At 60.4% G+C, this 25,000-nt stretch overlaps 1 protein-coding gene across 1 annotated transcript in view; it reads left to right on the forward strand.

The window, feature by feature from the left end:
- Positions 1 to 25,000, forward strand: part of LOC144952949 (uncharacterized) — a 79,413-nt gene that overhangs the window by 35,950 nt on the left and 18,463 nt on the right. Inside the window, exons 4-6 of the mRNA XM_078883436.1 lie at positions 3,930 to 4,118; positions 6,571 to 7,677; positions 17,080 to 17,226. Coding sequence (XP_078739562.1) covers positions 3,930 to 4,118; positions 6,571 to 7,677; positions 17,080 to 17,226 — 1,443 coding nt within the window. The remainder of the gene's footprint in view (positions 1 to 3,929; positions 4,119 to 6,570; positions 7,678 to 17,079; positions 17,227 to 25,000) is intronic.

Genomic DNA, 25,000 nt, shown 5'->3' on the forward strand with positions numbered 1-25,000 from the left:
GTCTGTGCGTACGTGTCTGTGCGTACGTGTCTGTGCGTACGTGTCTGTGCGTACGTGTCTGTACGTACGTGTCTGGGCGTACGTGTCTGTGCGTACGTGTCTGTGCGTACGTGTCTGTGCGTACGTGTCTGTACGTACGTGTCTGTACGTACGTGTCTGTGCGTACGTGTCTGTACGTACGTGTCTGTGCGTACGTGTCTGTGCGTACGTGTCTGTGCGTACGTGTCTGTGCGTACGTGTCTGTGCGTACGTGTCTGTGCGTACGTGTCTGGGCGTACGTGTCTGTGCGTACGTGTCTGTGCGTACGTGTCTGTGCGTACGTGTCTGTACGTACGTGTCTGTACGTACGTGTCTGTGCGTACGTGTCTGTACGTACGTGTCTGTGCGTACGTGTCTGTACGTACGTGTCTGTGCGTACGTGTCTGTGCGTGCGTGTCTGTGCGTACGTGTCTGTACGTACGTGTCTGTGCGTACGTGTCTGTGCGTGCGTGTCTGTGCGTACGTGTCTGTGCGTACGTGTCTGTGTGTGCGTGTCTGTGCGTACGTGTCTGTGTGGTGTCTGTACGTACGTGTCTGTAAGTACGTGTCTGTACGTATGTGTCTGTGCGTACGTGTCTGTGCGTACGTGTCTGTGCGTGCGTGTCTGTGCGTGCGTGTCTGTGAGTACGTGTCTGTGTGTACGTGTCTGTGCGTACGTGTCTGTGCGTGCGTGTCTGTATGTACGTGTCTGTGCGTACGTGTCTGTGCGTACGTGTCTGTGCGTACGTGTCTGTGCGTACGTGTCTGTGCGTACGTGTCTGTACGTACGTGTCTGTGCGTACGTGTCTGTGCGTACGTGTCTGTGCGTACGTGTCTGTGCGTACGTGTCTGTGCGTACGTGTCTGTGCGTGCGTGTCTGTGCGTACGTGTCTGTGCGTACGTGTCTGTGCGTACGTGTCTGTACGCACGTGTCTGTGCATACGTGTCTGTGCGTACGTGTCTGTGCGTACATGTCTATGTGGTGTCTGTGCGTACGTGTCTGTGCGTACGTGTCTGTGCGTACGTGTCTGTGCGTGCGTGTCTGTGCGTGCGTGTCTGTGAGTACGTGTCTGTGCGTGCGTGTCTGTGCGTACGTGTCTGTGCGTACGTGTCTGTGCGTACGTGTCTGTGCGTACGTGTCTGTGCGTACGTGTCTGTGCGTACGTGTCTGTGCGTACGTCTGTGCGTACGTGTCTGTGCGTACGTGTCTGTGCGTGCGTGTCTGTGCGTGCGTGTCTATGTGGTGTCTGTGCGTACGTGTCTGTGCGTGCGTGTCTGTGCGTGCGTGTCTGTGCGTACGTGTCTGTGCGTACGTGTCTGTGCATACGTGTCTGTGCGTACGTCTGTGCGTACGTGTCTGTGCGTACGTGTCTGTGTGTACGTGTCTGTGCGTGCGTGTCTATGTGGTGTCTGTGCGTACGTGTCTGTGCGTACGTGTCTGTGCGTACGTGTCTATGTGGTGTCTGTGCGTACGTGTCTGTGCGTACGTGTCTGTGCGTACGTGTCTGTGCGTGCGTGTCTGTGCGTGGTGTCTGTGCGTACGTGTCTGTACGTACGTGTCTGTGTGTACGTGTCTGTGCGTGCGTGTCTGTGCGTACGTGTCTGTGCGTACGTGTCTGTGCGTGCGTGTCTGTGCGTACGTGTCTGTGCGTACGTGTCTGTACGTACGTGTCTGTGCGTACGTGTCTGTACATACGTGTCTGTGCGTACGTGTCTGTGTGTGGTGTCTGTGCGTACGTGTCTGTGCGTGCGTGTCTGTGCGTACGTGTCTGTGCGTACGTGTCTGTACGTACGTGTCTGTGCGTACGTGTCTGTACATACGTGTCTGTGCGTACGTGTCTGTGTGTGGTGTCTGTGCGTACGTGTCTGTACGTACGTGTCTGTGCGTACGTGTCTGTACATACGTGTCTGTGCGTACGTGTCTGTGTGTGGTGTCTGTGCGTACGTGTCTGTACGTACGTGTCTGTGCGTACGTGTCTGTGCGTGCGTGTCTGTGCGTACGTGTCTGTACATACGTGTCTGTGCGTACGTGTCTGTACATACGTGTCTGTACATACGTGTCTGTGCGTACGTGTCTGTGCGTACGTGTCTGTGCGTACGTGTCTGTGCATACGTGTCTGTGCGTACGTGTCTGTGCGTACGTGTCTGTACGTACGTGTCTGTATGTACGTGTCTGTGCGTGCGTGTCTGTGCGTACGTGTCTGTGCGTACGTGTCTGTGTGTACGTGTCTGTGTGTACGTGTCTGTGCGTACGTGTCTGTGCGCACGTGTCTGTACGTACGTGTCTGTGCGTGCGTGTCTGTGCGTACGTGTCTGTGCGTACGTGTCTGTGCGTACGTGTCTGTGCGTGCGTGTCTGTGCGTGCGTGTCTGTGCGTACGTGTCTGTGCGTGCGTGTCTGTGCGTACGTGTCTGTGCGTGCGTGTCTGTGCGTACGTGTCTGTGCGTGGTGTCTGTGCGTGCGTGTCTGTGTGTACGTGTCTGTACGTACGTGTATGCACGTATCCATACGTTCGTGTCTGTGCGTGCGCGGTGTCTGTGCGTGCGTGGTGTCTGTGCGTGCGTGGTGTCTGTGCGTGCGTGGTGTCTGTGCGTGCGTGTCTGTGCGTGCGTGTCTGTGCGTGCGTGTCTGTGCGTACGTGTCCGTGCGTGGTGTCTGTGCGTGCGTGTCTGTGCGTGCGTGGTGTCTGTGCGTGCGTGGTGTCTGTGCGTGCGTGGTGTCTGTGCGTGCGCGGTGTCTGTGCGTGCGCGGTGTCTGTGCGTGCGTGGTGTCTGTGCGTGCGTGGTGTCTGTGCGTGCGTGGTGTCTGTGCGTGCGTGGTGTCTGTGCGTGCGCGGTGTCTGTGCGTGCGCGGTGTCTGTGCGTGCGTGGTGTCTGTGCGTGCGTGGTGTCTGTGCGTGCGTGGTGTCTGTGCGTGCGTGTCTGTGCGTGCGTGGTGTCTGTGCGTGCGTGTCTGTGCGTGCGTGGTGTCTGTGCGTGCGCGGTGTCTGTGCGTGCGTGGTGTCTGTGCGTGCGCGGTGTCTGTGCGTGCGTGGTGTCTGTGCGTGCGTGGTGTCTGTGCGTGCGCGGTGTCTGTGCGTGCGTGGTGTCTGTGCGTGCGCGGTGTCTGTGCGTGCGCGGTGTCTGTGCGTGCGTGTCTGTGCGTGCGTGGTGTCTGTGCGTGCGTGGTGTCTGTGCGTGCGTGGTGTCTGTGCGTGCGCGGTGTCTGTGCGTGCGTGGTGTCTGTGCGTGCGCGGTGTCTGTGCGTGCGTGGTGTCTGTGCGTGCGTGGTGTCTGTGCGTGCGCGGTGTCTGTGCGTGCGTGGTGTCTGTGCGTGCGCGGTGTCTGTGCGTGCGTGGTGTCTGTGCGTGCGTGGTGTCTGTGCGTGCGTGGTGCCTGTGCGTGCGCGGTGTCTGTGCGTGCGCGGTGTCTGTGCGTGCGCGGTGTCTGTGCGTGCGCGGTGTCTGTGCGTGCGTGGTGTCTGTGCGTGCGCGGTGTCTGTGCGTGCGTGGTGTCTGTGCGTGCGCGGTGTCTGTGCGTGCGTGGTGTCTGTGCGTGCGTGGTGTCTGTGCGTGCGTGGTGTCTGTGCGTGCGTGGTGTCTGTGCGTGCGCGGTGTCTGTGCGTGCGCGGTGTCTGTGCGTGCGCGGTGTCTGTGCGTGCGTGGTGTCTGTGCGTGCGCGGTGTCTGTGCGTGCGCGGTGTCTGTGCGTGCGCGGTGTCTGTGCGTGCGCGGTGTCTGTGCGTGCGTGGTGTCTGTGCGTGCGTGGTGTCTGTGCGTGCGTGGTGTCTGTGCGTGCGCGGTGTCTGTGCGTGCGCGGTGTCTGTGCGTGCGTGGTGTCTGTGCGTGCGTGGTGTCTGTGCGTGCGTGGTGTCTGTGCGTGCGTGGTGTCTGTGCGTGCGTGGTGTCTGTGCGTGCGTGTGTGCGGTCCCCAGCTGCGTGAGTGTGAGCTGGAGCTGCAGGAGGCTTGCTCGGGACGTCGGCAGCTGCAGCTGCGCCTCGACTCCCTGCAACAGGAGCTGAGCCTCGTGTCCGGCGAGCCACACGGAGCCAGCCCCGAGAGCCTCCTCGCTGAGCTGACTCGCTCCGAACACTCGCAGAGACTCCAGCAGAGATCACGAGAGGTGGGGGAGACACGGGGAGACACGGGGAGCCACGGGGGAGAGATACGGAGAGACACGGGAGACACGGGGAGACACAGGAGAGACACGGGGAGACACGGGGAGAGACAGGGGAGAGACGGGGAGACACGGGGAGATACGGGGAGACATGGGGAGACACGGGGAGAGACAGGGGAGAGACGGGGAGACACGGGGAGAGGCAGGGGAGACACGGGGAGACACGGGGAGAGACAGGGGAGAGACGGGGAGACACGGGGAGAGACGGGGAGACACACGGGGAGACACGGGGAGACACGGGGAGACATTGGGAGACACGGGGAGACACTCAGGGAGACACCGGGAGAGACACGGGAGACACGGGGAGAGACACGGGAGACACGGGAGACACGGGGAGACACGGGAGACACTGGGAGACACGGGAGACACTGGGAGACACTGGGAGACACGGGGAGACACGGGGAGACACTCAGGGAGACACGGGGAGACACGGGAGAGACAGAGAGACACTGGGAGACACTGGGAGACACTGGGACACACTCAGGGAGACACTCAGGGAGACACAGGGAGACACGGGAGACACGGGGAGAGACACGGGAGACACGGGAGACACGGGGAGACACGGGGAGAAACTCAGGGAGACACGGGGAGACACGGGAGAGACAGGGAGACACTGGGAGACACTGGGAGACACTGGGAGACACTCAGGGAGACACGGGAGACACAGGGAGACACGGGAGACACGGGAGACACGGGGAGAGACACGGGAGACACGGGAGACACGGGGAGACACGGGGAGACACTCAGGGAGACACGGAGAGACACGGGGAGACACGGGGAGTCACGGGAGACACGGGGAGACATGGGGGCGCGCGGGGCACGGGGAGACACGGGGATAGACACGTGGGTGGAGACACGGTGAGAGAGACACGGTGAGAGAGACACGGTGAGAGAGACACGGTGAGAGAGACACGGTGACAGAGACACGTGGGTGGAGACACGTTGAGAGAGACACGGTGAGAGAGACACGGTGAGAGAGACACGGTGAGAGAGACACGGTGACAGAGACACGGTGAGAGAGACACGGTGAGAGAGACACGGTGAGAGAGACACACGGTGAGAGAGACACGGCGAGAGAGACACGGTGAGAGAGACACGGTGAGAGAGACACGGTGAGAGAGACACGTGGGTGGAGACACGGTGAGAGAGACACGGTGAGAGAGACATGGTGAGAGAGACACGTGGGTGGAGACACGGTGAGAGAGACACGGTGAGAGAGACACGGTGAGAGAGACACGTGGGTGGAGACACGGTGAGAGAGACACGTTGAGAGAGACATGGTGGGAGAGACACGTGGGTGGAGACACGGTGAGAGAGACACGGTGACAGAGACACGGTGAGAGAGACACGGTGACAGAGACACGGTGAGAGAGACACGGCGAGAGAGACACGGTGAGAGAGAGACACGGTGAGAGAGAGACACGGTGAGAGAGACACTGTGAGGGAGACACGGTGAGAGAGACACGGCGAGAGAGACACGGTGAGAGAGACACGGTGAGAGAGACACGGTGAGAGAGACACGGCGAGAGAGAGACACGGCGAGAGAGACACGGCGAGAGAGACACGGCGAGAGAGACACGGCGAGAGAGAGACACGGTGAGAGAGACACGGCGAGAGAGACACGGCGAGAGAGACACGGCGAGAGAGACACACAGCGAGAGAGACACGGCGAGAGAGAGACACGGCGAGAGTGAGACACGGTGAGAGAGACACGGTGAGAGAGACACGGCGAGAGAGACACGGCGAGAGAGAGACACGGTGAGAGAGACACGGTGAGAGAGACACGGCGAGAGAGACACGGCGAGAGAGACACGGCGAGAGAGACACACGGCGAGAGAGACACGGCGAGAGAGACACGGTGAGAGAGACACGGCGAGAGAGAGACACGGTGAGAGAGACACGGTGAGAGAGACACGGCGAGAGAGACACGGCGAGAGAGACACGGCGAGAGAGACACGGCGAGAGAGACACACGGCGAGAGAGACACGGCGAGAGAGAGACACGGTGAGAGACACACGGTGAGAGAGACACGGGGAGAGAGACACGGCGAGAGAGACACGGCGAGAGAGACACGGCGAGAGAGACACGGGGAGAGAGACACGGCGAGAGAGAGACACGGCGAGAGAGACACGGCGAGAGAGAGACACGGCGAGAGAGACACGGCGAGAGAGAGACACGGCGAGAGAGACACGGCGAGAGAGACACGGCGAGAGAGACACACGGCGAGAGAGACACGGCGAGAGAGAGACACGGCGAGAGAGACACACGGCGAGAGAGACACACGGCGAGAGAGACACGGTGAGAGAGAGACACGTGGTTGGAGTCACGTGAGGCTGTCCCGTGACGTCACAATGAGGTGGATGTCCCCCCCCTCCCCCCTCCCCCCATCCCCGCCCAGGTGGAGGTGGAGGTGTGGGACGTCTACTGCCAGCTGCACTCCCTCTGCACCCAGCTGCGGGTGCAGCAGCAGCAGCTGCAGCTGGGCTCCCCCAGCTCCCCCGCGGGGTCTCCCGGGCTCACGCGCAGGGGCTCCGCGGAGCCCACGGGGTTGCCCCCATTGGACGGCAGGGGCGGGGGGGCGGAGCAGGAGGGAGCGGGGTCTCCCGGGCTCACGCGCAGGGGCTCCGCGGAGCCCACGGGGTTGCCCCCATTGGACGGCAGGGGCGGGGGGGCGGAGCACGAGGGAGCGGGGTCTCCCGGGCTCACGCGCAGGGGCTCCGCGGAGCCCACGGGGTTGCCCCCATTGGACGGCAGGGGCGGGGGGGCGGAGCACGAGGGGGCGGGGCCAGAGGCGCTTCCCTCATTGGACGACAGGGGATCCAATGAACTCAAGGGGCTTCTCTCATTGGACGGCAGGGCCGAGGGGGCGGAGACCAAGGGGCTTCCCTCATTGGACGACAGGGGATCCAATGAACTAAAGGGGCTTCTCTCATTGGACAACAGGGGATCCAATGAACTCACGGGGCTTCCCTCATTGGACGACAGGGCCGAGGGGGCGGACCTTGTGGGGTTTCCCTCATTGGACGACAGGGCCGAGGGGGCGGAGACGAATGGGCTTCCCTCATTGGACGACAGGGGATCCAATGAACTCAAGGGGCTTCCCTCATTGGACGACAGGGGATCCAATGAACTAAAGGGGCTTCCCTCATTGGACGACAGGGGATCCAATGAACTCACGGGGCTTCCCTCATTGGACGACAGGGCCAAGGGGGCGGACCTTATGGGGTTTCCCTCATTGGACGACGGGGGCGTGGGGGCGGAGCCCGGTGGACTTCCCCGATTGGGTGACAGGAGCCTCAATGAACTCAGAGGGCCTCTCCGATTGGACGACAGGACATCCAGTGAATCTGCTGGCCTTCCCTCATTGGAGGAGGGAGAGAGGGCGGAGCCAGAGGGGCTGCCGCGATTGGACGATGTCGGGGGCGTGGCCCCGGGGGGTCTGCGCGTGATGGTGAAGGAGCTGAAGCAGCTGGTGATGGCTGTGGTGCTGACCAGCTCCAACGAGGTGAGGAGGAGGCATCGTCACCACCACCGTCACCACCGCCACCACCACCGCCGTCACCACCACTACCACCACCACTACCGTCACCACCACTACCACCACCACTACCGTCACCACCGTCACCACCACTACCACCACCACTACCGTCACCACCACTACCACCACCACTACCGTCACCACCATCGCCACCACCGTCACCACCACTACCACCACCACTACCGCCACCACCATCGCCACCACCGTCACCACCACTACCACTACCGTCACCACCACCACCTCCACCACCATCGCCACCACCACCGTCACCACCACCACCACCACCACTACCGTCACCACCATCGCCACCACCGTCACCACCACTACCACCACCACTACCGTCACCACCATCGCCACCACCGTCATCACCCCCGTCACCACCACCACCTCCACCGCCACCACCATCGCCACCACCGTCACCACCACTACCACTACCGTCACCACCATCACCACCACCGCCACCACCACCACCACCACCACTAACGTCACCACCACCGCCGCCACCGTCACCACCGCCACCGTCGCCACCACCACAATCACCACCACCATCGCCACCACCATGGCCACCACTACCACCAACAACAACCGCCATTCGCCACTAAGTGGCGGTGACGTCACCACGACGCTTGTGCCAGGCCATGTGCACCCTGAGGCCACGTGAAGTGTCGAACGCCCGCTGGCAGGAGGTCACGGGGCAGACCCAGGTGCCACGGGTCGACTGACCGAGATGACTGAGATGACTGGCTGATCCACCACCTGTGCCCCCTACTGTGCCAACTTGCTGTGCTTTAGCCACCCGGCGCTCCACTCGTTGTTGTGAGCGTCGCTCCTCCGCCCTCCGTTGTTGTTGGAGGGCGACTGCCTCCAACTGCCCAGTAGCGTCCTTCACGAGCCTCCTCCACTGAGGCCGATCTTGACACCGCTGGTACCAGTCATCGGCAAGTCCACTCAGCTCCACGTCCTCCTGTACCACATCACTCCATCTCTTCTCTAACCAAAGAAAAGCTGCTTGGGCATGTGGTGGCTGGGCATGCGGGCTACATGGCCCAGCCAACGCAGCCTTGCCTGCCAGAGGAGCTCACCGATGGAACTTTGTCCAGATCTTTCAAGGATTTGTGAGCTCCTCACACAATCCAGCCGGGTTAAACCCAGGATGGATCGTAGGCAGGCCAGCCTAAATGTTTCTGACCGACGAAGATGCTCCATTCGGGGGGTCCACGTTTCGCAAGCGTAGAGAAGGGAGGGAATGACCGTGGCTGAGAAGACCCGAAGCTTCGTGCGGAGCGACAGACCAGGTAGCTTCCACACAGCATTATGCAACTGATGAAAAGATAATGCCGCTCGACTTATTCGGAATGAGACCTCTGCTGTTAAACCGGAGCCGGTCATGAGCACACTGCCCTGGTATGGGAAACTCTCCACTCCCTCCACAACTGCCCCATCACCAATTGGGAGTTGCTGGCAGGTGCTTAGTTTTTGTAGGGCTGACGGTAAGGCCCCCCCTCTTGGTGGCAAGCTCCATGTTCAGCAGCAGCACCTCCAACTTCTCCTCTGAGTGAGCAGCAATTACCAGATCATCGGCATGCATAACACGGTTGACCAATAGGGAGCCATCCCTTGACAGCAACCGGGCATCTATCAGCCTCCCATTGTATCTGTACCAGATGGAGATTCCTCCGGTACAGCCATCGAATGCTTCATAAACTACGCGGTCAAAATAGATGTTAAATGATATGGGAGGCAGAGGACATCCCTGTCGCACCCCAAGGTGTACAAGGAATGGCTCTGACTCCCGGCCACGTAGTTTTACCTGGGCCCGCTCACCATCATGAAGGTCCTTAATGATCGTGAGCAGAGGGTCAGGGACTCCGAAAGCACGAAGAACAACCCAGAGTCCAGGCCTACTGATGGTATCATAGGCCTTGACCAGGTCAATAAAGCAGAGATGTAGGTCTTGTTGGAATTCCCTACACCTCTGCCGTAGCAGACGGACAGAAAATATGGCATCTGTGCAGGACCGCCCTTTCCTGAAACCGCATTGGGGCTCCGCAAGCCTCTCCTCAGCGTGCCTAGCAAGGCGATGTTGAATAATCCTTGCCAGGACCTTTCCCGGCACACTGAGGAGTGAGATGCCCACTCACCATCACGGAGGCCCTTGATGATCGTGAGAAGAGGGTCAGGGACTCCGAAAGCATGAAGGACAACCCAGAGCCCGGGCCTACTCACGGTATCATCATTGTGCCTTGACCAGGTCAATAAAGCAGAGATGTAAATCTTGTTGGAATTCCCTACACCTCTGCTGTAGCAAACGGACAGAATATATGGTGTCTGTGCAGGACCGCCCTTTCCTGAAACCGCATTGGGGCTCTGCAAGCCTCTCCTCAGCGTGCCTAGCAAGGGGGCGATATTCAATAATGTGGGAAGCCAGAGGATATCCCTGTGGCACCCACAGGCTCCGACTCCCGGCCACGTAGTTCTACCCGGGCCCGCTCACCATCACGGAGGCCCTTGACGATCGTGAGCAGAGGGTCAGCGACTCCGAAAGCACGAAGGACAACCCAGAGCCCGGGCCTACTCACGGTATCATCATTGTGCCTTGACCAGGTCAATCAAGCAGAGATGTAGATCTTGTTGGAATTCCCTACACCTCTGCTGTAGCAGACGGGACAGAGAATATGGTGCACGGTACTCAAAGCAGCCACTGTAGCTGCGCGAGCCACAGTCCTAAACCTCGCCCGTTTCCCCTCGCCATCAGGAGGAGGAGGGGTAGTGGGGTAAGGGTGGTGGGGGGGAGGGGGAACGATGCCAGCCCCGGCCGCAAGCGACGACGAAATTTTCGCCCCCCGCGGATTTCATCGGCTGGCCAAGGGCCTGGGCCACCGTGGTTTTCGAACGGGATTCCGGGTGCGTAAACTCAACGCCGCTGGAGTGGAAGAATGCCAGGCGATGATGGTCGGTGGTCAGATGGGCTCCATGCCATCGGTCGCTACCGGGTACCCGATACTCGTACCCTACCCGATACCCATACCCTACCCGATACCCGGCTACCCGTATCCGGCCGGGTACGGATAGCCGTTTGCGACCCTGGTGCGGCCCGGGTACGGGTAGCTGGGTAGGCCGTGAGTCACTGGTGAGTCACCGTTTGTCACTCATTTCGGGTAGGGTACGGGTACGAGTAGGGAATGGGTACCCGATACGCGTACCCTACCCGATACCCGGCTACCCGTACCCGGCTGGGTACGGGTAGACGGGTACCCGTTTGCGACCCTGGTGTGGCCCGGGTACGGGTACGGGTAGGCCGTGAGTCACTGGTGAGTCACCGTGATTGTCACTCATTTCCCAACGTCTCGTCTCTTCTCACAATTCAAGTTCCTAGAATAAACCCACCCGCGCCTGCAACGTGGCTTCATCCCAGAGGTCGCAATCGGGTACCCGATACCCGTACCCTACCCGATACCCGTACCCTACCCGATACCCGTACCCTACCCGATACCCGTACCCTACCCGATACCCGTACCCTACCCGATACCCGTACCCTACCAGATACCCGTACCCTACCCGATACCCGTACCCTACCCGATACCCGTACCCTACCTGATACCCGTACTCTACCCGATACTCGGCTACCCGTACCCGGCCAGGTACGGGTACGGGTACCCGTTTGCGACCCTGGTGCGGCCGGGTACGGGTAGGCCGTGAGTCACTGGTGAGTCACCGTGATTGTCACTCATTTCCCAACGTCTTGTCTCTTCTCACAATTCAAGTTCCTAGAATCAACCCACCCGCGCCTGCAACGTGGCTTCATCCCAGAGGTCGCAATCGGGTACCCGATACCCGTACCCTACCCGTACCCGTACCCTACCTGATACCTGTACCCTACCCGATACCTGTACCCTACCCGATACCCGTACCCTACCTGATACCTGTACCCTACCCGATACCCGTACCCTACCCGATACCCGTACCCTACCCGATACCCGTACCCTACCCGATACCCGTACCCTACCCGATACCCGTACCCTACCCGATACCCGTACCCTACCCGATACCCGTACCCTACCCGATACCCGCACCCTACCCGATACCCGTACCCTACCCGATACCCGTACCCTACCCGATACCCAGCTACCTGTACGGATAGGGAACGGCTACCCGTACCCGGCCGGGTAGGGGTACGGGTACCCATTTGCGACCCTGGTGCGGCCGGGGAACGGGTACGGGTAAGGAATCAAAACCCGCTGCCCCACGCTCGGGTTCCTGGTGCGGAGGGCATCATGGGTCCGTGTCCGTCGCTCCGTCGTGCCATCGGCCGCGGTGGTGGCCTTGAGATGTCCACCGCCTCGCCTGGTGTACTGGAGGGGGGTGGGTTTCATCCCCAACGCCCTGTGCGTGTCTTTCTCTGCGCCCCCCCCCCCCGACCCCCGGCGTGAATCTGGGTGTCTCTGTGTCACCGTGTGTCTCTCTGTGTCTCTCTGTGTGTCTCCGTGTGTCTCTGTGTGTCTCTGTCTCACCGTGTATCTCTCCGCGTGTCTCAGCTGCGACGCTGCAGGCAGCAGCGCTGTGTGTCTCTGTGTGTCTCCGTGTGTCTCCGTGTGTCTCCGTGTGTCTCTCCGTGTGTCTCTGTGTGTCTCCGTGTGTCTCTGTGTGTCTCTGTGTCTCTGTGTGTCTCTGTGTCTCCGTGTGTCTCTGTGTCACCGCGTGTCTCTGTGTCACCGTGTGTCTCTGTGTCTCTGTGTGTCACTGTGTCACCGTGTGTCTCTGTGTGTCTCTGTGTCTCTGTGTGTCTCTGTGTCACCGTGTGTCTCTGTGTCACCGTGTCTCTGTGTGTCTCTGTGTCACCGTGTGTCTCTGTGTCACCCTGTGTCTCTGTGTCTCTGTGTGTCTCTGTGTCACCGTGTGTTTCTGTGTCACCGTGTCTCTGTGTGTCTCTGTATGACCGTGTGTCTCTGTGTCACCGTGTGTCTCTGTGTCACCGTGTGTCTCTGTGTCACCGTGAGTCTCTGTGTGTCACTGTGTGTCACCGTGTGTTTCTGTGTCACCGTGTCTCTGTGTGTCTCTGTGTGACCGTGTGTCTCTGTGTCACCGTGTGTCTCTGTGTCACCGTGTCTCTGTGTGTCACTGTGTGTCACCGTGTGTCTCTGTGTGTCTCTGTGTCTCTGTGTGTCTCTGTGTCACCGCGTGTCTTTGTGTGTCTCTGGGTGTGTCTCTGTGTGTCTCTGTGTCACCGTGTGTCTTTGTGTGTCTCTGGGTGTGTCTCTGTGTGTCTCTGTCTCCCTGTGTGTCTCTGTGTGTCTCCGTGTCTCTGTGTGTCTCTGTGTCTCTGTGTGTCTCACCGTGTGTCTCTGTCTCACCGTGTGTCTCTGTGTGTCTCTGTGTGTCTCCGTGTGTCTCTGTGTGTCTCTGTCTCACCGTGTGTCTCTGTGTGTCTCTGTGTGTCTCTGTGTGTCTCTGTCTCCCTGTGTGTCTCTGTGTGTCTCTGTGTGTCTCTGTGTGTCTCTGTGTGTCTCCGTGTGTCTCTGTGTGTCTCTGTCTCACCGTGTGTCTCTGTGTGTCTCTGTGTGTCTCTGTGTGTCTCTGTCTCCCTGTGTGTCTCTGTGTGTCTCCGTGTCTCTGTGTGTCTCTGTGTGTCTCACCGTGTGTCTCTGTCTCACCGTGTCTCTGTGTGTCTCTGTGTGTCTCACCGTGTGTCTCTGTCTCACCGTGTGTCTCTGTGTGTCTCTGTGTGTCTGTGTCTCTCTGTGTCTCTGTGTGTCTTTGTGTGTCTCTGTCTCACCGTGTGTCTCTGTGTGTCTCCGTGTGTCTCTGTGTCTCTCTGTGTGTCTCTGTGTGTGTCTCTGTGTGTCTCTGTCTCACCGTGTGTCTATGTGTGTCTCTGTGTGTGTCTCTGTGTGTCTCTGTCTCACCGTGTCTCCGCGTGTCTCAGCTGCGACGCTGCAGGCAACAGCGCTGTGTGTCTCTGTCTCACCGTGTCTCTGTGTCTCTGTGTCTCTCTGTGTGTCTCTGTGTGTCTCTGTGTGTCTCTGCCTCACCGTGTGTCTCTGTGTGTCTCCGTGTGTCTCTGTGTGTCTTTGTGTCTATGTGTGTCTCTGTGTGTCTCTGTCTCACCGTGTGTCTCTGTGTGTCTCTGTCTCACCGTGTGTCTCTGTGTGTCTCTGTCTCACCGTGTGTCTCCGTGTGTCTCTGTATGTCTCTGTGTGTCTCTGTCTCACCGTGTGTCTCTCTGTGTCTCTGCGTGTCTCTGTGTGTCTCTGTCTCACCGTGTGTCTCTGTGTGTCTCTGTGTGTCTCTGTGTCTCTGTGTCTCTCTGTGTGTCTCTGTGTGTGTCTCTGTGTGTCTCTGTCTCACCGTGTGTCTCTGTGTGTCTCCGTGTGTCTCTGTGTGTGTCTCTGTGTGTCTCTGTCTCACCGTGTCTCTGTGTCTCTGTGTGTCTCTGTGTGTGTCTCTGTGTGTCTCTGTCTCACCGTGTGTCTATGTGTGTCTCTGTGTGTGTCTCTGTGTGTCTCTGTCTCACCGTGTCTCCGCGTGTCTCAGCTGCGACGCTGCAGGCAACAGCGCTGTGTGTCTCTGTCTCACCGTGTCTCTGTGTCTCTGTGTGTCTCTGTGTGTCTCTGCCTCACCGTGTGTCTCTGTGTGTCTCCGTGTGTCTCTGTGTGTCTTTGTGTCTATGTGTGTCTCTGTGTGTCTCTGTCTCACCGTGTGTCTCTGTGTGTCTCTGTCTCACCGTGTGTCTCTGTGTGTCTCTGTCTCACCGTGTGTCTCTGTGTGTCTCTGTCTCACCGTGTGTCTCTGTGTGTCTCTGTCTCACCGTGTGTCTCCGTGTGTCTCTGTATGTCTCTGTGTGTCTCTGTCTCACCGTGTGTCTCTCTGTGTCTCTGCGTGTCTCTGTGTGTCTCTGTCTCACCGTGTGTCTCTGTGTGTCTCTGTGTGTCTCTGTGTCTCTGTGTCTCTCTGTATGTCTCTGTGTGTGTCTCTGTGTGTCTCTGTCTCACCGTGTGTCTCTGTGTGTCTCCGTGTGTCTCTGTGTGTGTCTCTGTGTGTCTCTGTCTCACCGTGTCTCTGTGTCTCTGTGTGTCTCTGTGTGTGTCTCTGTGTGTCTCTGTCTCACCGTGTGTCTATGTGTGTCTCTGTGTGTGTCTCTGTGTGTCTCTGTCTCACCGTGTCTCCGCGTGTCTCAGCTGCGACGCTGCAGGCAACAGCGCTGTGTGTCTCTGTGTCTCTCTGTGTGTCTCTGTGTGTGTCTCTGTGTGTCTCTGTCTCACCGTGTGTCTCTGTGTGTCTCTGTGTGTCTCTGTGTCTCTGTGTCTCTCTGTGTGTCTCTGTGTGTGTCTCTGTGTGTCTCTGTCTCTGTGTGTCTCCGTGTGTCTCTCTGTCTCACCGTGTGTCTCTGTGTGTCTCTCTGTCTCACTGTGTGTCTCACCGTGTGTCTCACCGTGTCTCACTGTGTGTCTCTGTCTCACTGTGTGTCTCACCGTGTGTCTCACCGTGTCTCCGCGTGTCTCAGCTGCGACGCTGCAGGCAACAGCGCTGTGTGTCTCTGTCTCACCGTGTGTCTCTCTGTGTGTCTCTGTGTGTGTCTCTGTCTCACCGTGTGTCTCACCGTGTGTCTCTCTGTGTGTCTCTGTGTGTCTCTCTGTCTCACTGTGTGTCTCACCGTGTGTCTCACCGTGTCTCACTGTGTGTCTCTGTCTCACTGTGTGTCTCACCGTGTCTCCGCGTGTCTCAGCTGCGACGCTGCAGGCAACAGCGCTGTGTGTCTCTGTCTCACCGTGTGTCTCTGTGTGTCTCTGTGTGTCTCCGTGTGTGTCTGTGTGTCTCTGTGTGTGTCTCTGTGTGTCTCTGTCTCACCGTGTGTCTCCGTGTGTCTCTGTGTGTCTCTGTGTGTCTCTGTGTGTCTCTGTCTCTGTGTGTCTCCGTGTGTCTCTCTGTCTCACCGTGTGTCTCTGTGTGTCTCTCTGTCTCACTGTGTGTCTCACCGTGTGTCTCACCGTGTCTCACTGTGTGTCTCTGTCTCACCGTGTGTCTCACCGTGTCTCACTGTGTGTCTCTGTCTCACCGTGTGTCTCACCGTGTCTCACTGTGTGTCTCTGTCTCACTGTGTGTCTCACCGTGTCTCACTGTGTGTCTCTGTCTCACTGTGTGTCTCACCGTGTGTCTCACCGTGTCTCACTGTGTGTCTCTGTCTCACCGTGTGTCTCACCGTGTCTCACTGTGTGTCTCTGTCTCACCGTGTGTCTCACCGTGTCTCACTGTGTGTCTCTGTCTCACCGTGTGTCTCACCGTGTCTCACTGTGTGTCTCTGTCTCACTGTGTGTCTCACCGTGTCTCCGCGTGTCTCAGCTGCGACGCTGCAGGCAACAGCGCTGTGTGTCTCTGTCTCACCGTGTCTCTGTGTGTCTCCGTGTGTCTCTGTGTGTCTCTCTGTCTCACTGTGTGTCTCACCGTGTGTCTCTGTGTGTCTCTGTGTGTCTCTGTGTGTCTCTGTGTGTCTCCGTGTGTCTCTGTGTGTCTCTGTCTCACTGTGTGTCTCACCGTGTCTCCGCGTGTCTCAGCTGCGACGCTGCAGGCAACAGCGCTGTGTGTCTCTGTGTGTCTCCGTGTGTCTCCGTGTGTCTCTGTGTGTCTCCGTGTGTCTCCGTGTGTCTCTGTGTGTCTCTGTGTGTCTCTGTCTCACCGTGTGTCTCACCGTGTCTCACTGTGTGTCTCACCGTGTCTCCGCGTGTCTCAGCTGCGACGCTGCAGGCAACAGCGCTGTGTGTCTCTGTGTGTGTCTCTGTGTCTCTCTGTGTGTCTCTGTGTGTCTCTGTCTCAGCGTGTGTCTCACCGTGTGTCTCACCGTGTCTCACTGTGTGTCTCTGTCTCACTGTGTGTCTCACCGTGTCTCCGCGTGTCTCAGCTGCGACGCTGCAGGCAACAGCGCTGTGTGTCTCTGTGTGTCTCCGTGTGTCTCACCGTGTGTCTCACCGTGTCTCCGCGTGTCTCAGCTGCGACGCTGCAGGCAACAGCGCTGTGTGTCTCTGTGTGTGTCTCTGTGTGTCTCTCTGTCTCACCGTGTGTCTCACCGTGTGTCTCACCGTGTCTCACTGTGTGTCTCTGTCTCACCGTGTGTCTCACCGTGTCTCCGCGTGTCTCAGCTGCGACGCTGCAGGCAACAGCGCTGTGTGTCTCTGTGTGTGTCTCTGTGTGTCTCTCTGTCTCACCGTGTGTCTCACCGTGTGTCTCACCGTGTCTCACTGTGTGTCTCTGTCTCACCGTGTGTCTCACCGTGTCTCCGCGTGTCTCAGCTGCGACGCTGCAGGCAACAGCGCTGTGTGTCTCTGTGTGTCTCCGTGTGTCTCACCGTGTGTCTCACCGTGTCTCCGCGTGTCTCAGCTGCGACGCTGCAGGCAACAGCGCTGTGCCCTTGAGCAGCGCGTCTCCCGCTTGACTCTCAGCCTCTCGGCCACGCGGGAGACGCTGGAGACACAGACGGAGACACTGAGACACGGGGACACGGAGACACGGGCACTCAGGGGAGAGGTGAGACACGGGGACACAGACAGAGACACGGGGACACGGGCAGAGACACGGGGACACGGAGACACTGAGACACGGGGACACGGAGACACGGGCACTCAGGGGAGAGGTGAGACACGGGGACACAGACAGAGACACGGGGACACGGGCAGAGACACGGGGACACGGAGACACTGAGACACGGGGACACGGAGACACGGGCACTCAGGGGAGAGGTGAGACACGGGGACACAGACACAGAGACACGGGGACACGGAGACACGGAGACACTGAGACACGGGGACACGGGCACTCAGGGGAGAGGTGAGACACGGGGACACAGACACAGAGACACGGGGACACGGAGACACAGACAGAGACACGGGGACACGGGCAGAGACACGGGGACACGGAGACACTGAGACATGGGGACACAGAGACACGGGCACTCAGGGGAGAGGTGAGACACGGGGACACGGAGACACAGACAGAGACACGGGGACACGGAGACACGGAGACACGGAGACACTGAGACACGGAGACACAGGCAGAGACACGGAGAAACTGAGACACGGGGACACTGAGACACGGAGACACTGAGACACGGGGACACAGGCAGAGACACGGAGACACGGGGACACGGAGACACGGGGACACGGAGACACTGAGACACGGGGACACAGGCAGAGACACGGAGACACTGAGACACGGGGACACGGGGACACGGAGACACAGACAGAGACACGGGGACACGGAGACACGGAGACACTGAGACACGGAGACACAGGCAGAGACACGGAGAAACTGAGACACGGGGACACTGAGACACGGAGACACTGAGACACGGGGACACAGGCAGAGACACGGAGACACGGGGACACGGAGACACGGGGACACGGAGACACTGAGACACGGGGACACAGGCAGAGACACGGAGACACTGAGACACGGGGACACGGGGACACGGAGACACAGACAGAGACACGGGGACACTGAGACACGGAGACACTGAGACACGGGGACACAGGCAGAGACAAGGAGACACTGAGACACGGGGACACGGGGACACGGAGACACAGACAGAGACACGGGGACACTGAGACACGGAGACACTGAGACACGGGGACACAGGCAGAGACACGGAGACACGAGGACACGGAGACACGGGGACACGGGGACACGGAGACACAGACAGAGACACGGGGACACTGAGACACGGAGACACGGAGACACGGGGACACGGGGACACGGGGACACAGACACAGAGACACGGGGACACGGAGACACTGAGACACGGGGACACGGGGACACGGGCACTCAGGGGAGAGGTGAGACACGGGGACACAGACACAGAGACACGGGGACACGGAGACACAGACAGAGACACGGGGACACGGGCAGAGACACGGGGACACGGAGACACTGAGACATGGGGACACAGAGACACGGGCACTCAGGGGAGAGGTGAGACACGGGGACACAGACACAGAGACACGGGGACACGGAGACACAGACAGAGACACGGGGACACGGGCAGAGACACGGGGACACAGGCAGAGACACGGGGACACGGGGACACAGGCAGAGACACGGGGATACTGAGACACGGAGACACTGAGACACGGGGACACAGACAGAGACACGGAGAAACTGAGACACGGGGACACGGAGACACAGACAGAGACACGGGGACACTGAGACACGGAGACACGGGGACACGGAGACACGGGGACACGGAGACACTGAGACACGGAGACACAGACAGAGACACGGGGACACGGGCAGAGACACAGGGACACGGAGACACGGGCACTCAGGGGAGAGGTGAGACACGGGGACACAGACACAGAGACACGGGGACACGGAGACACGGGCACTCAGGGGAGAGGTGAGACACGGGGACACAGACACTGAGACACGGGGACACGGAGACACTGAGACACGGGGACACGGGGACACGGGCACTCAGGGGAGAGGTGAGACACGGGGACACAGACACAGAGACACGGGGACACGGAGACACAGACAGAGACACGGGGACACGGGCAGAGACACGGGGACACGGAGACACTGAGACATGGGGACACAGAGACACGGGCACTCAGGGGAGAGGTGAGACACGGGGACACGGAGACACAGACAGAGACACGGGGACACGGAGACACGGGGACACTGAGACACGGAGACACTGAGACACGGAGACACTGAGACACGGAGACACTGAGACACGGAGACACAGGCAGAGACACGGAGACACGGGGACACGGGGACACGGAGACACAGACAGAGACACGGGGACACTGAGACACGGAGACACTGAGACACGGGGACACAGGCAGAGACACGGAGACACGAGGACACGGAGACACGGGGACACGGAGACACGGGGACACGGGGACACGGAGACACAGACAGAGACACGGGGACACTGAGACACGGAGACACTGAGACACGGGGACACAGGCAGAGACACGGAGACACGAGGACACGGAGACACGGGGACACGGAGACACGGGGACACGGGGACACGGAGACACAGACAGAGACACGGGGACACTGAGACACGGAGACACTGAGACACGGGGACACAGGCAGAGACACGGAGACACGAGGACACGGAGACACGGGGACACGGAGACACGGGGGACACGGAGACACAGACAGAGACACGGAGAAACTGAGACACGGAGACACTGAGACACGGAGACACTGAGACACGGGGACACAGGCAGAGACACGGAGACACGAGGACACGGAGACACGGGGACACGGAGACACGGGGACACGGAGACACAGACAGAGACACGGAGAAACTGAGACACGGAGACACTGAGACACGGAGACACAGGCAGAGACACGGAGAAACTGAGACACGGGGACACTGAGACACGGAGACACTGAGACACGGGGACACAGGCAGAGACACGGAGACACGGGGACACGGGGACACGGAGACACAGACAGAGACACGGGGACACTGAGACACGGAGACACTGAGACACGGGGACACAGGCAGAGACACGGAGACACGAGGACACGGAGACACGGGGACACGGAGACACGGGGACACGGGGACACGGAGACACAGACAGAGACACGGGGACACTGAGACACGGAGACACGGAGACACGGGGACACGGGGACACGGAGACACGGAAACACGGAGACACGGGGACACGGAGACACGGAAACACGGAGACACGGGGACACGGAGACACGGAAACACGGAGACACGGAGACACGGGGACACGGGGACACTGAGACACGGAGACACGGGGACACGGAGACACGGGGACACGGGGACACGGAGACACGGAGACACGGGGACACGGGGACACGGGGACACGGGGACACGGAGACACGGGGACACTGAGACACGGGGACACGGGGACACGGAGACACGGGGACACGGAGACACGGGGACACGGAGACACGGGGACACGGAGACACGGAGACACGGAGACACGGGGACACGGGGACACGGAGACACGGGGACACGGAGACACGGGGACACGGGGACACGGGGACACGGGGACACGGAGACACGGGGACACGGGGACACGGGGACACGGGGACACGGAGACACGGAGACACGGGGACACGGGGACACGGAGACACGGAAACACGGGGACACGGGGACACGGGGACACGGGGACACGGGGACACGGGGACACGGGGACACGGAGACACGGAGACACGGGGACACGGAGACACGGGGACACGGGGACACGGGGACACGGGGACACGGAGACACTGAGACACGGGGACACGGGGACACGGGGACACGTGGACACTGAGACACGGAGACACGGAGACACGGGGACACGGGGACACGGGGACACGGGGACACGGAGACACAGACAGAGACACGGGGACACTGAGACACGGAGACACGGAGACACGGGGACACGGGGACACGGAGACACGGAAACACGGAGACACGGGGACACGGGGACACGGAGACACGGAGACACGGGGACACGGGGACACGGAGACACGGAGACACGGGGACACGGGGACACGGGGACACGGAGACACGGAGACACGGGGACACGGGGACACGGGGACACGGGGACACGGGGACACGGGGACACGAGGACACGGGGACACGGGGACACGGGGACACTGAGACACGGGGACACGGGGACACGGGGACACGGGGACACTGAGACACGGGGACACGGGGACACGGGGACACGGGGACACGGGGACACGGAGACACTGAGACACGGAGACACGGGGACACGGGGACACGGGGACACTGAGACACGGAGACACGGAGACACGGGGACACGGGGACACGGGGACACGGAGACACGGGGACACGGGGACACGGGGACACGGGGACACGGAGACACGGGGACACGGGGACACGGAGACACGGGGACACGGGGACACGGAGACACTGAGACACGGAGACACTGAGACACGGGGACACGGAGACACGGGGACACGGGGACACGGAGACACTGAGACACGGAGACACGGGGACACGGGGACACGGGGACACGGGGACACGGGGACACGGAGACACGGGGACACGGGGACACTGAGACACGGAAACACGGGGACACGGGGACACGGAGACACGGGGACACGGGGACACGGAGACACTGAGACACGGAGACACGGAGACACGGGGACACGGGGACACGGGGACACGGGGACACGGAGACACGGGGACACGGGGACACTGAGACACGGAAACACGGGGACACGGGGACACGGAGACACGGGGACACGGGGACACGGAGACACTGAGACACGGAGACACTGAGACACGGAGACACGGGGACACTGAGACACGGAAACACGGGGACACGGGGACACGGAGACACTGAGACACGGAGACACGGGGACACGGAGACACGGAGACACTGAGACACGGAGACACTGAGACACGGAGACACGGGGACACGGGGACACTGAGACACGGAAACACGGGGACACGGAGACACGGGGACACGGGGACACGGGGACACGGAGACACGGGGACACGGGGACACGGGGACACGGGGACACGGGGACACGGGGACACGGAGACACGGAGACACGGAGACACGGGGACACGGGGACACGGAGACACGGAGACACGGGGACACTGAGACACGGGGACACGGGGACACGGGGACACGGGGACACGGGGACACGGGGACACGGAGACACGGGGACACGGGGACACGGGGACACGGGGACACGGGGACACGGGGACACGGGGACACTGAGACACGGGGACACGGGGACACGGGGACACGGGGACACGGGGACACGGGGACACGGGGACACGGGGACACGGAGACACGGGGACACGGAGACACTGAGACACGAAGACACGGGGACACGGGGACACGGAGACACGGAGACACGGAGACACTGAGACACGGAGACACTGAGACACTGAGACACGGAGACATGGAGACACGGAGACACCTGGACACGGGGACACAGACAGAGACACGGGGACACGGGCACTCAGGGGAGAGGTGAGACACGGGGACACGGGGACACGGGGACACGGGGACACGGAGACACGGAGACACTGAGACACTGAGACACGGAGACACCTGGACACGGGGACACAGACAGAGACACGGGGACACGGGCACTCAGGGGAGAGGTGAGACACGGGGACACGGAGACACGGGGACACGGGGACACGGAGACACGGAGACACTGAGACACTGAGACACGGAGACACGGAGACACCTGGACACGGGGACACAGACAGAGACACGGGGACACGGGCACTCAGGGGAGAGGTGAGACACGGGGACACTGAGACACGGGGACACGGAGACACAGACAGAGACACGGAGACACTGAGACACCTGGACACGGGGACACAGACAGAGACACGGGGACACGGGCAATCAGGGGAGAGGTGAGACACGGGGACACTGAGACACAGACAGAGACACGGGGACACGGGGACACGGAGACACGGAGACACGGAGACACTGAGACACTGAGACACGGAGACACGGAGACACCTGGACACGGGGACACAGACAGAGACACGGGGACACGGGCACTCAGGGGAGAGGTGAGACACGGGGACACTGAGACACGGGGACACGGACACACAGACAGAGACACGGAGACACGGGGACACGGAGACACGGGGACACTGAGACACTGAGACACGGGGACACGGACACACAGACAGAGACACGAAGACACGGAGACACGGGGACACGGGGACACTGAGACACGGGGACACGGACACACAGACAGAGACACGGAGACACGGAGACACGGAGACACGGGGACACGGGGACATAGACAGAGACACGGAGACACGGGGACACGGGGACACAGGCAGTGACACGGAGACACGGGGACACGTGCACTCCTGTGTACCAGGCGAGGTAGTCAACATCTCATGATACCAAACATACAGCAGCAGCAGGCATCGTCAGGGTCAGGATTGAACCCACGACCTCCTGTGTACCAGGCGAGGTGGTCAACATCTCACAGAACCCACGACCTCCTGCGTACCAGGCGAGGTGGTCAACATCTCACAGAACCCACGACCTCCTGTGTACCAGGCGAGGTGGTCAACATCTTACAGAACCCACGACCTCCTGTGTACCAGGCGAGGTGGTCAACATCTCACAGAACCCACGACCTCCTGTGTACCAGGCGAGGTAGTCAACATCTCACAGAACCCACGACCTCCTGCGTACCAGGCGAGGTGGTCAACATCTCACAGAACCCACGACCTCCTGTGTACCAGGCGAGGTAGTCAACATCTCACAGAACCCACGACCTCCTGCGTACCAGGCGAGGTGGTCAACATCTCACAGAACCCACGACCTCCTGCGTACCAGGCGAGGTAGTCAACATCTCCTAGCCACCGTGTACACAGCAGGATTGGGGTTGAACCCACGACCTCCTGTGCACCAGGTGAGGTAGTCAACATCTCACAGAACCCACGACCTCCTGCGTACCAGGCGAGGTAGTCAACATCTCTTTGCACCAAACATACAGCAGCAGGCATCGTCAGGGTCAGGATTGAACCCACGACCTCCTGTAGACCAGGCGAGGTAGTTAACATCTCTCCCACCGTGTACACAACAGGGTCAGGATTGAACCCACGACCTCCTGCGTACCAGGCGAGGTGGTCAACATCTCACAGAACCCACGACCTCCTGTGTACCAGGCGAGGTAGTCAACATCTCACAGAACCCACGGCCTCCTGTGTACCAGGCGAGGTGGTCAACATCTCACAGAACCCACGACCTCCTGTGTACCAGGCGAGGTGGTCAACATCTCACAGAACCCACGACCTCCTGTGTACCAGGCGAGGTGGTCAACATCTCACAGAACCCACGACCTCCTGTGTACCAGGCGAGGTAGTCAACATCTCACAGAACCCACGGCCTCCTGTGTACCAGGCGAGGTGGTCAACATCTCACAGAACCCACGACCTCCTGTGTACCAGGCGAGGTGGTCAACATCTCACAGAACCCACGACCTCCTGTGTACCAGGCGAGGTGGTCAACATCTCACAGAACCCACGACCTCCTGTGTACCAGGCGAGGTGGTCAACATCTCACAGAACCCACGACCTCCTGCGTACCAGGCGAGGTGGTCAACATCTCACAGAACCCACGACCTCCTGTGTACCAGGCGAGGTGGTCAACATCTCACAGAACCCACGACCTCCTGCGTACCAGGCGAGGTGGTCAACATCTCACAGAACCCACGACCTCCTGTGTACCAGGCGAGGTGGTCAACATCTCACAGAACCCACGACCTCCTGTGTACCAGGCGAGGTAGTCAACATCTCACAGAA

Source organism: Lampetra fluviatilis, chromosome 71 (genome assembly GCF_964198595.1).
Source record: "Lampetra fluviatilis chromosome 71, kcLamFluv1.1, whole genome shotgun sequence".
Classification (NCBI taxonomy): domain Eukaryota; kingdom Metazoa; phylum Chordata; class Hyperoartia; order Petromyzontiformes; family Petromyzontidae; genus Lampetra; species Lampetra fluviatilis.